The 12,958-nt window shown below is 39.6% G+C and overlaps 1 protein-coding gene across 1 annotated transcript in view; it reads right to left on the reverse strand.

Annotated features, from left to right (window-relative positions):
- Window positions 1-6,713: 6,713 nt before the first annotated feature.
- GREB1 (growth regulating estrogen receptor binding 1) overlaps window positions 6,714-12,958 on the reverse strand; it is a 54,701-nt gene continuing 48,456 nt past the window's right edge. The window contains exons 29-32 of the mRNA XM_056488632.1: window positions 12,425-12,560; window positions 11,690-11,890; window positions 10,041-10,179; window positions 6,714-8,387 (exon numbers count right to left, since the gene is read on the reverse strand). Coding sequence (XP_056344607.1) covers window positions 8,224-8,387; window positions 10,041-10,179; window positions 11,690-11,890; window positions 12,425-12,560 — 640 coding nt within the window. The 3' untranslated portion in view covers window positions 6,714-8,223. The remainder of the gene's footprint in view (window positions 8,388-10,040; window positions 10,180-11,689; window positions 11,891-12,424; window positions 12,561-12,958) is intronic.

Raw genomic sequence — 12,958 nt, forward strand, 5'->3', positions numbered from 1 at the left:
AGACAGTTTACTGAGTTATAAATTCCAGGAACAGAATACAAGGAATTTTTACTGCCATCATTTTATTACTATCATTAATCATATTTTGTATGAATTTTAATAGTTTATTTTTTTCAAGGCAGGTTCTTAATACCAAAATCTAATTCTGCCTTTCTGCACAGCACCACAACTCCACAACTCCACAATTGTAACTGTATGAGTGAGAAGGCAGCACAGCTTTCCTGTTCTTCTGCACAATAATGTTTGAAAGAGGATCACTTTCATTTCTATTTGTTCCTTTTAGTCATCTGTTTGTGCCTAGCTTTGTACCAGTATGTAGAATCCACACAGATCCATACAGATCACACACTATTTATTTATCAGATAAACTTGTCCTGAATCTTTTGAGAGTTCTGGCTCTCTCTGAGGGGACAGCTGGGTCCAACATCTTGAAATCACTTCTGGCAGCTGGCAGAAATGGCAGCCTTGCCACCAAGATACAGCCTGAGGTTTTGTGTTCAAACTGGCCACTAACTCACAGCTATGAGACACTTTCACGACTGTGGCTTGAATTTTGTTATTTATAATCTCTCTGCTTATAAGGCATCCAGCTGCAGTAGCTGGTGAAATAAAGTTGCTATCAAAAGCCCTGAACCCTTCTGTTACATGTCTGGCTTTGGGCAAAGGCATCTAAATCTTTCCACTGTTATGTAATGAAATGGATTATTTATAGCACCCCACTGCAGGAGAGTCCTAGCATTAACTATGAGCTGATAACAGTTATCAAATAAGCAAATATGCCCAGCTATGCTTCATATTTAACCCTAGGCTATATGCAAATTCAGTGAGTAGGAAAATAATCAATGGGAAAACTCTGGAAATAAGGCATAGGGTAGAGAAACAGCCTGTTGCCAGCGTGTGGTCTCTCACCACTGTGAGTGTCACCAGGTAGGCAGCATCCAAAGCTAGAGAGGACTGGAAAGTGACAGCCCTCTGTGACAGCTGGCAGCCCACCAGGCATTGTCAGCTGGAGGATTAGGGTGTCACAGCCCATGGCTGGACACTGTGTTGTTTTCAACAGCAACCTCAGCATCAGCTGTGCTTGCCTCTGTCACCCTCCTTATCCCAAAATACAACATGCAAGACCGTTTTACGTCTGAAATATTTTCCTAAAACAATTTATTTTGAGGTTTCAAAAAGAGCTGTGGTATTCTAGCTGAGAGTTAAATTCATTGCTGTGTGGAGTTGCCTTTAAGCTTTGGGAGTATTGGGAATGAGTGTTATTCCTGTGTATCAACCAAAACTAACCCAGCTGCCAAACTGCTCTGAATGCCTGGCATGGCAAAGTGCCAGTTTGTATCACAGGACAAGCAGTAGATGGAGGCAGCCCAGTCTCAGCTCACCTCAGTTACTCACTGGGCTCCCTCAGCACCCCTCTGGCACTGTCACACAGCCTCCTGCAGCTGGCTCTGACCTGCTCCTGCTCCTGAAACCTGCACCTCTGGCCCTCTGCAGCCAGTCCCTGATGGACTGACTCTCCACCTGATGGGTGTCTCAGGATCACAGGACACTGATGTGAAAGGCATCTCATCATCAGAAAAAATGATGCTTACTTGAACTCTTTCACACTTCACATTAGAAACCCTGAATCTGAAGTGGCCCAATAGCCAAGTCTCCCTCAAATTGTAGAGGAACCCTTCCAAGAGAAAATAGCACAGCACTTAAGTTACCAAGATGCTCAAGTTACTTGTTTCTGTTGTACACCAAATGTTAAGACAGTAAGCACAGAAACCCATTTATTAGCTATCTGACAAATCACATTTGCTTTCTGGAACAATTTTGGGGAAGGAAATTCAATACAATTCCTCTCATTATAGATAAACAGGGAAATGCCACGCCTAAAGAATTTCAATGGCATTCCTGCCACTGCTGAAAGGTCTATTCACCAAATTTAAAAAATAGGAACCACTGTTTGTTGGAGTAATTTTCCACTGTTCCACCCTTTTCTTCTGATAAATTTTTTTTCAAGCTGTGATGGGTAAATATAACAATCTGTCAGAAAAAGCATTTAAATCATTGTAATATGCTGCATAATATTTATTTATCAAATTCTTCAAGAAGTGGGCATGTATTTTTCCCAGCACACTGTATGTCTGAAAGTATTTTCTGCATTTTCTGAACCATCTGATTTCAGGAACTTTCTACTTTCACCAGGAAGCACTAACAAATGTGGGCATTTCTCCAGGGCAGCATAGATGTATCCAGTGGCTGCTGTTCCTAAATCAGTGCATCTGGTATCCCTGGCCAAGGGTGACCATCACCAAACACTTCTGATCAATATCCCCATAAATGCAATAATACCTAGATGTAGGTATAATTTTCATAAATTATGACTGTTTCCCCAGGTTCTCATCCCCACTGCTGCCTCCCCATCCCACCTCCTTGCTGTCACACCCACACAGCCTGGCCACAGTTTCTTTGCCTCCTTCCCAGTGTTCCCCAACCACCTCAGCAGCTGCTCTTCCCTCACTCCCTTCCCATTTTTGCACTCTCAGGATTTCACAACTTTGTTGCTACTTCCCCAGTTGGTGTTTTCAACCAAAGACAAATGTGGAATAGTAGCTGACACAAAACTCACAGAAAATCTTCTCAGACTCACAGTTCATGTAGTTTCACATCAGATTTTAGATTCCTTCTCAGCCCATAGCCTCTGTGACATTCTCTAGCAACAAATTTCACTGGATAATTATGCACTATATACAGATGTTTTGATGTCAGTTTTAAACAGTGTCCTGTGATTTCACTACATGACACAGGTTAAAGAGGAGCCAGTTGCTTTTTTTAAACAGCATTTGCAAGTGCTGTATCATGAGAAGGAAAACAATTTGTAATCACTCCAGAATATTTAAATATAGAATATTAGCTCATGGTAGCCTCTACGTGAACTTTATTTTGCTGAACTGATAACTGTTATCTTATTTTAAATAGAACAATTTTTCAACTCAAAGATTAATTTAGGATATTTTTAATATACTCACAATTCTACTGGAACAGCATCAGTCTCTTAAAGTAGTTGATTTTCACATTACAGTAGTTTCCATGGACAAATCTTATGGAGCTGCTCTCTATTTTCTTTCTGTAGAGGTTTTTGTCTCATAAATACCTATGGAAATTTATAGCACTATGCATATTAAGAAAGCTATATTGAAAAAGCAAAAAGAAAATCTACCTAGCAGGAATGCTGAGTCATAGCTCTTCTGTTTTGTATCTCCTGCAGGAGTAAAGTTCAAGAATTCAAATTCAGACCAAACATGATTGTACTGGGGGACTGAAGAAGGGTACAGAGGGTGCCAGCCTGCCCCACCATGGGTGCCAACTTGTCTGGGAGAGAACTTTGAGATTTTGGCTGATAAATAAACAGCATTTACAAGAATAATTTAAGGTCTAGGGGAGAGAAATCACACCAACATAAAAGAAAAGGTTCCCTGTGTTTGCAAAAGCCCATAATGAATGTGTATCTTATGGTGCAGAATCAACCCTGTGGTTATTGCAATAACCTCTCAGCCAGTATCTGCTCTCCAAGCTGTTGATTGTTCTGATAGGTAAAATGAGTAAAAACCCACTTTCCTGTCAGTCCTGTTGTCTCTGAATATAAAGAATACTGTTTAATTACTGTTAATGGTGCCAGCCTTCATTTTGCACAGCACAACAACGCACACTGTAATACTCTGTTGTATGTTCAGTGTTTAAATGCATAATCAGCACATTGGTCATGTAACAAGTGTGGAGAAATTTCCTTCTGTTTATATTCCTATGTCAATCTAAATAAAAAATTTCAGTTTTCTTGAGGATTTTAACCAAAAACACATTTATGTATGAAGCTGCTTTATGGGGTCTTTCTTAAATTTGTGGCAGTTGATTCCCAATGCCTTTTTCTCACAACACAGGAGTCTCACTGTTATATCTGATACCCCATCACTTCCTAGCCAAATAATATGTCAGCAGTGGACAATGTCAGCATTTGGACTATTGCCTCAAAACTGCCAGAGTTGTGTCCTCCACAGTCATCAACAGTTATTTTGGGAGCTGTCAAAACAAGACTGGAAATGTTATAAAAGCATTTGCAAACTACCAGAACCACTAAGTATTTATTCAGGTTTAGACTGGAGCAAGGATAAGGGACAGAAGAGAGTCACAGGCAGAGGATGCATGGGGCTAGTTTTACTTTTCACTGAAGAGCTATATCCTTAAGGAAGCAGGAAAAGGGGGAAAATATAGGTTGTTGGGTTTTTTTCACACCAGTATATCAACAATATCTCAGTGGTAGCTGTTGGATTATTAAGACTGGTTGCTGAGGGGGTGATGTGGGAGAGGAGGACTGTGGTGGAGGGTGGAAAGGCAGCTGGGTGTGGTGTGTGTGATGTGGTGAGAGGCTGTGCCATGGGCAGTGTGCAGGGCTCTGCTCTCTGAGCAAGCCATGCATGGCAGAGGGATAAAAAGAGAGGTTGGGCTTTATCATAAATGCAATGCTTTAGCACCCTGAGAAACAGCTCTGGCACAGTCAGTCCTGGCACAGGCACCGTGGTTGTGGCTGGGGGATGGAGCCAGGAAGGAGAGATGTCTCACAGTCCTCACTCACCCTCACAGCCCGTGGCAGAAGGCTGGGTCCTGTTGAGCTGGGTGCTCATGAATTCCAACTTTTGTGGAAATCCAGATTCTCTCCAGATTCTCTGCACACAGACCTGCCCAGGGTCCTCGTGCCCCTGCAAACACTTCCTACTGCAGCCAGGAGCTCTACTTACCCCCCAACTCCTTCCAGGCTGCTGGATCCATTCACAGCCCCCTTTTCACTGGCTCTTCAATTTCTGCCCTGTAGAGCTGTCCCTTGACACATCCTTGGGTTTGTTGTACCTCTTTCTTTTTGTGTGAGTGACACCTTTCACCACAGAGTGTCACAGATACAGCCTTTGAAAAGCAACCCCCTCACAAGCAATATTTAGCAACTGCTTTTAGATGCAGAGTGGGAGCTGAGATCTGTACATTCCCCATCACCACAACAGGAGGCACTTGCTAGGGAGGGATGAAATCTCTTACATCCTCTAGTGATTAGATACCAGAATTAGTGCTTAAGTGCTTGTGAAGAGCTCTTTATTTGAGAAAAAAGGATGATGAAGGAAAATAATGTCACCTTTCCAATAACCTTCTCTATATTTGGACTCTGTCTTTTGCAGAAGCTGAATCATAAACTACTTTCCTCTCTGACAGGCAATTCAGAACCTGCTAATAATACTGTCACAGGTGATAATAGTGGAAGACTAAATCAGAAAGCATGGAAGGTGTTAGGGAAGGCAGCAGAGGCTATAAAAAGTTTGTTTGCTATCACATTATCAAGTGAATCCCCAGGATGCAGAGTTCTGCTTTCTTGCCACATCCAAAACCAGGAAGGAAATACTTAAAAGATTTGTGAGCATGATGGGCATGGGCAAGTTTTCTCACAAAGGTCACTGGGACTGAAAGCCAATGATTCCTTCTTACAAAAGAAGGACAAGAGAAGTGTGGAGCTGGGACCTGGGTCCCCAGCCCTACACATGCACCTTTGGTAAAGAACTATAGCACTGAGGGTTGCAGCACTGGATGCCAGTCCCACCCAAACAGATTTGCTTTAATTTATCATTATTGTTTACCTGTATTACTTTATCAGATAAAAAGAGTAATCCAGTAGGACACAAAACCTACATTGCCCTCTCCATGAAAGCTTGCACTTTAGAGGGGCTTACTTGTTAACTAGGTCAGGGATGAAGAAACTTTTGGATGGAGCTCTTGAGGCTGTCTCTCTCTGAGTCATCCACCATCATTTTTTGGCCTCCTGTGACCAAAATGCAGTGTTTTCCTACCATGTGGGTGCATGGATTATCCCACAGGATGACAGGAAGTACCTGCATTTTTGTCAGAGTAATAAGCATTCTCCTGCTTATTACAGGATGTGCTCTCCAAGACAATGGGTGGTTAATACAACTTTCATCACATAAAGCTGCTCATAAGTATAGTCCATGATGGAGAATGATTGCACTTGGTCACACAATAGACACAGGTCTGCTGAGGCCAGGCCCTGGGGCTCCTATCCTGGATCCAGTGTGTAGGTAACTCATGGAGAAAAAGGTCAACATGAAAAAACACTCAGGAGTATGATGGCTTCAGGTGACTATTAGCTGTATTTTGTCAAAATTTTGGAAACTTTGTGGCAAAAGAGAATGTTAAGAAAGGATGTGATTTATTTTTATTTTTATTTTTATTTTTATTTTTATTTTTATTTTTATTTTTATTTTTATTTTTATTTTTATTATTATTATTTTGTACTTTAGGCCTTTTTTGGTTTCTTGCTGAAAATGATAAAGTATATCTCAGACCTAAAACACAGAAAAAAGTTAATGGACACTTAGTATAAGTTGTTTAAATATTTGGTTACAGGAAAGGAAATTTCATCTCACTGTCTTTCAATCTGAGTTCTTGCAAAAATGTTCTTACCTTTGAGGCAGTGTTATGTTGTAGGCAATTAAGCAGTACTGTATTTGCTCTTGATCAGTCCAGGTCATTCTTTAATTATATTAAATTCCTTCAGCCAGTGCTTTTCCTTTGGTTTTTTTTCACTACAAAAGTGTGTGTACTCATTGGTCCAGTACATCACCAAGACAGATGTTCATGCAGCATGAACTTTATTTATAAAGCATGGATTAGACATAAATGTCACAATTCCTTAAAAAAAAGTTTAAATTAACTAATCAACTGGTGAAAACTGAACATAATAATATTTACATAGGACAATGCTCACCTTCCTTCACAAAACTTAAAGTGAATTCTCACTCTGAAACACAGACAATGAAATATAGAAGCACACTGATAGCTAGCAGTTTCCTTGTAGATAGCAATCCACGTCTCTTACAGAATTCACAGCTTACAGAACTTACATTTTTCTCTGCAAATTAACCTAAATTAGCTCTTTGGCATAGTCATACTGATGGTTGCATTTCAAGGCAATATTTCATCTGTATAATGTTAATGATCCCCCTTGGTGTATCCAGCAAGAAAAGCCTGCCCAAATATTAGATATCCTCTGACAATGTCTATACTCATCCTTCCTACACCTTGACTGAGTGACAATAACACTGATTCTATAAAGACAAACAGGAAGCTTGCAACTTAGACAGCATTTCCAAGCACCAAGACAGAGACAGTGACCACTGATTTAACATTTAGAGCATACAAAATATCACAATGCCCGGTGCTGTTCTAGAACATGTTTTTAGATTTTCACCTGAATTTCTCAGTAATGTGATCTCCATTTTCTCACTCCTTTGAAGCACCTTGGCAAGAAAATATCCCCAGAAAGTGTATTGGGAGTGTTTTAGAACCATCTCATCTGCTTTCCTGAGTGCACTTGCCTTAGCTTGAAGTCTACAGCCATTCTACAGCCAGGTTTAGTCACAAAACATCACTTTTGTAGAAATAAATCGCTTGCAGGTCAGTCCTACCATTTGATCTCTTCAGTTATTCAAGTTAATATCAGTTTCAGGTTTAAATGTTCAGATCTCATTCCACCATCTACCTTGTTAACTCTCTTCCTTATGCTAATAAAACCAGACATATAATTAGGATTCTACTCCAACAGTCCTGCATGGTAAAACTATCCAGTGTGGCACTGATTCCAAAAATTAAAGCTTCAACTGAGTTCCTACTATTAAAGAAATATACTTTACAAATCTTCATATAAAAAGCCTACCTGGATCAATCAGAAGCAGTATACAACAGAACTGTACCAACTCCTGTTGCCCTATACCAACTGTTTGATAAATAAGACTTGTAAACCAGAATCTGCTCCTACATTTACATTTTCTGTTTCTGGAATGTGCAAAAAGTTTCCAAACCCTTTTCTTTATGAACTTGCATGTGGTCTTCTTTGTCAGAGAAGTGCACTCATTGACCTCTCTTCTGATATGAAATGCTTTCTCCCATGTAAGTCTCTGTGTCTCTATCAAGAATTAGGGATGACATCCTTCAGAACATTAAATTAGAAAAGTCACTTCAATGTTTGCAAATATGATCTTAAACTGTCTGATTAGATATCATTCTAATAAACAAAGAAAACAGCCCTGTTTCTGTTCAGAAAGCAGAGCCCCTCAAAAGTAATTTCATGAGATGGTGGCAGTTAAGTGTCTTGTGTCAGTCAGGAAATGTGTCTGTTCTCAGTTAAATATGTCTCCCAGTCAGGAAGAAGAGTGGCCTGTCCTCTTTGGCATTGGCAGTCTGGAACTCGTCCCGCAGACGGAACTGCCACTCGTCCTCCAGCTCCAAGCGGACAACGGTCTGGCGGAGAGAATTGCGGTCCTGGCAGATCACACACAGCGTGGCACCTGAGCAAACAGTTCAAAAGAAACTCACCTGAGTATCCCCTTTGTTCTCACATCACCTGCCTCCCACCACCCTTTGGCATGCAGAACTTCACTCCTTTCACATCAGGAGTTACAAACCGGCTTGGGAGAAAATTAAGCCTCTCAGGTAGGACTTGGGGAGAGCTGTGCTTAGCTACCTGTTTGTTAGGATCTTCTTGTGTCACTTGAGGTACCTCAAAATCATCTAGTGAAACAGGACTAGCAGCACTTTCCATAATCCTTAGGGTAGGAAAGGTAAAACTGGCAGGTTTAGTCATGATGGGTCCTCACAGCAAACCCCATAAATCCTATATCCATTCCTGCTGTAGCCCTTCAGATCATTTGTTGTGTGAAACCCTCACTCAGCAAAACCCACACAGCAATCACTGTGATGGATGACTAAGCTCTTTGCTTGCCCAGTAATGGTCTAAGCATGTCTTTAAAACTAATCACAAATTTTAGTGGGTTTTGGATTGGTAAATTCACGTGCTGACAAGAAAGAATCTGTGAATACAGACACAAGCAAACCCAGAATGCCAAAGTAAAAAAATCATACTTCAGTAACCAGTGCCAACTGTCCTGTATGGCATGCTGATAATTAACTTGCATTCATGGCTTCCTGGCTTCTGAGAAACATCCTCCTTTAAGGGAAAATAATTACCTCACCAGCATTCAGTGATCTAAATGAGATATGGTGAGGTAAGTGGTAATGCCCAAAACAAAAGAATTCTGTGAGTATAATGAAAAGGAACAAGACAGACAATCATATGGCATGTAATTCATGTGATGGGTTAGAAAATCAAGTGGACTGCCAGGGGAGGTGGAGAAATCCCAAAGCAAGTACACTTTGTGCTACATGATAAAAAATAATGACTGGTTTATGCAAAATGAGACTGACAGGTAGCCTCTGTTTTAGCTGCAGCAAAGAACACAGTTCTTAACAGTTTATAACAACCCTGCCAGTTTCAAGAGGCATTAAGCACTGTGCTCTTCTCCCAGTGACAGCTATAGCTGAGTGAAACAAATCCCCAGAGCAACAAATGCCTAAGACAGCAGCAGAAGGATCCAAAAGAAGTTTGCTGTGTGACTGTCTGCAACACAAGTGAAAGTTAGTTGTCTCCACTCCATCATAAGGTTTACATGGAGAAACTGGCTATTAGGAATGTTTTAAATGAGCCAGTTTCTAGTTCTAAAAATAGAAAATAGATTTTGGTAGAGGCTTGTCAATCAAGCCTACTCAAAACCCACTTTCTATTGAAATTTAGAAAATCTTCAAGAACAGTAGGCAAGTGCTTTGTGTATAAATCTTCAATACTCAGTTTTCAAACAGAGTAAGGAGTAGTGCACATACTCTAGGCGTGATGATATGGATACACATTCCTTCTCACTTTGAAATCTGCAGAACTTATAGCACTGCTATATACCAGTTTACTACAGTGCAGACCCAGCATGATCAAGTATCAAAGTTGGGTGGGACATACAAAGAAAAATATGGATATATTATATATGCATATACATATATATATGGATATCTATTAAATAAATAAAATAGATTTAAACCACAGATAAAATATTTTCCCACATTCTCAGAGACCATGTCACCTAATTCTTTATAATAAAATTATTGCAGCTCACCTTTAAGAAAATGAAACTTCTTCAAAAAGCTAGCTACAACAAAGGAGTCACAGAGGTACAGCAGGAGACCACTGAATGTCAAACCAGAGGAGCTGATATTCAGAGAATGAGGCCGAGAACTCACATAGCAAACTGCAATCTGATTAGGAGAAGGTGGAAAAAAATTAACATATTTCAAGCTTCCATATGAAGCTTCCAGTATTTGCACCTGATTCAAATTAGATTTGCTTTTCAACTCCAAATATTGTGAGCTTTATAGTTCCTTCCAAAACATCATGCTACTTATTAAAAATATACATAAAGCACAATTCATAACTATGTTTTGTTACTACTCATTATTATTATCATAAGGCTTAGATGTGATAGTTTGAAAGCTGCAGTAACAATAGCTCCCCACCATAATGCTGTGACCTGCTCAGCACATTTTATTTATATGTGAGTAAATACAGTAACTCTACAGTCAGACATGAAAAAGACTCTTAGAAATTCCAGATTTCATTTACATTATGATAGGATTACTCAAGTCAGTCGAGTTGTGCTTATACATGAATTTATGAGGTTTCCTCTTGCCTAGTTTGTTTTTATGGCTACTCCCTACTACTGAAATCCACTAGGAATGGGAATATTTACAGCACTCTTTCAGGATTTATAAATTCAGATTAAGGGAATCTTCCATGCAATACTTTGTTCCAAAAGTTCCACTGTACTGCTTAGCATACATAGATACACATCTGGCATGGATCGGCATGACTGAGTGGAGGAAGGCTGAACCACAGCAACTAAAACTCTGTACCAGTATGTCCATTCTGTATTCCTTCAATCCTATTGTATCATATTCCAGCTCAGGCAGCAATTCCAGGATGAAATTGAAATAATTTCATTTGCTGAATGGCTTAGAGCTGAAAGGATGCAATGGATGAAGACAGTAACAGTACAATGCCCTCCCACAGAGCTTGTTTTTCCAAATATGGTGGGAAAAAAGCCTAAGAACTCAAATATTCTGGAAGCAGCATAGATGGGAAGGTTTTTACAGAGCTCTTTGGAAGAGAAGTTCAGTAAACCCAGAAAGGATGAATTTCATTTAGTATTCAGTGAAGAGATAAAAGCAGTCCCTCTGTCCTGAACCACATCACCCTAGTATCAAATTTCTATTTACACATTTGAGTTGAAATACAACCTTGGCTTTAAACCCAAGCTCATCAGAGAGAGAGAACAGCTCCTGAAAGCTAATGTCAGCTTCTGCCATTCCAGCTGGCTGTCTAGTATTTGATTCTCTGCCCCAGCTTATCAGTCTGAAGTGAACTAAATTATCTGTATATTTGAAGTGTTTCCTAAGGGTTATCTAGTATTTGTAAAACCCTCTTGTGGAAGAAATTTTCTGCAAGAAGAGCTGAATTATAGCAGATTGAGAAAACACTTCACAGACTATATTAGTATTTAGGACAATTCTGGGATTTCTCTCCATGTGCTTTAGTTGAAGCCTCCAACAATAACTCTATGGGACTAAGAATTGTATTCTAACATTATAGGGAAGTATAATTCTTCTCATTCTTCCAAGGCTGTGTAACCATTATTAAGGAATACATCAACTAACCCATCCAAAACAGAGCCCATTTCTAGAGCTGCTTGGAGATAGTTTTGTTCAGTACCTGTGGTCCTAAGTTAAGGTAGCAGTCCACAGATAGCACTGGATGGCTGTAATTCTTCAGTGAGAGAGGGAAGAAGCGATGGCTGTGATACTGGAGGTACTTTTCAAGGAGCAACTGAGCAGGTGCTGCCAAGAAGGTGTGCTTGCTGTCAGGAGCACAAATGTACTGAGCAGGGGAGATTGAAACTGAAGTGTCAGACACCTGTAAGGAAAAAATATTTCTCATACAGATCAATCTTAATCAATCCAGTTGTACTTGTGTGAATTCTGGTTTGTATAAAATATATCTCTACCCTACAAATGTAAGTTTTAAGAAGAAAAGTTATTCAGCCAAAAATATCTGCTATCAAAACAGTTTCAGTTTCATAAAATTATATTTATGTTTATAGTCTTTGAGGTTTCTTCTTTGAACTCAAAGTACTCTTATTGATAAAGTCACATAAAGATGAGGAATTTTATAGCTGATAAAGTCCACAGAGTGAATGGCTACTTGGATTGCAAAGAGACACTTAATGCGTTTTCTGAAGTTTTAAAGAAAAACTATTAAGGACATTGGTATTTATGACAAGAATATTGTGGATTTCAGAAATAAATAACTAAAAAAAGCCCCATGTGGCTGACATACTCCATTAGTGGCAACAGATGATGCACCAAAATACCTCAGTTCTCCAGGTTAGAAAAGACAAAAAAGGAAAGCAGAATTTTAACAGCAGTGCAACAGAGGCTCAGTTCCCACCTTAGACTTTATGTGGAAGGATCGTTGTCCACCTACTGCAATTTGCTTTTTCATGACATTGAAGTGGTTGAAACGACAGATGAGAAGGCCAGCACTGTGAACACGCAGGTTGAAATCAACATCATCACAAGTAAATCTGAAAAGAAAAAAATAATAGCAGGTCAGGAGAATGTTTCTCATCACACACTGACAAATACAAGCACTCAGAGCCTTTGATCAGCACTACAGAAAGGACAGGTATCAAACATACTGATTCTCCAGCATTGCCTATCATTCAGGGGCTTCAGCTTTCTAAAAATAAACTAGGCTAGAATCAGTTTGAGAAGACCAGAATGAGGGAGGAAAGCACTAAGAGGGGGGAAAGAATCAAAAGCATAAAGTGAAAAGGCAGTAAATTGCTAAGGAAAATATTCAGGACTGAAAACATTTTCTTTGCCTTTAACTACAATAATGGAATCATAAGAAATTGCTACATACATTACTACCCCAAGTATGGTCAAGGAAATTAAATCCTTTGACTTCCAAGGAAATGGA

This window comes from Oenanthe melanoleuca, chromosome 3 (assembly GCF_029582105.1).
Source record: "Oenanthe melanoleuca isolate GR-GAL-2019-014 chromosome 3, OMel1.0, whole genome shotgun sequence".
Classification (NCBI taxonomy): Eukaryota; Metazoa; Chordata; class Aves; order Passeriformes; family Muscicapidae; genus Oenanthe; species Oenanthe melanoleuca.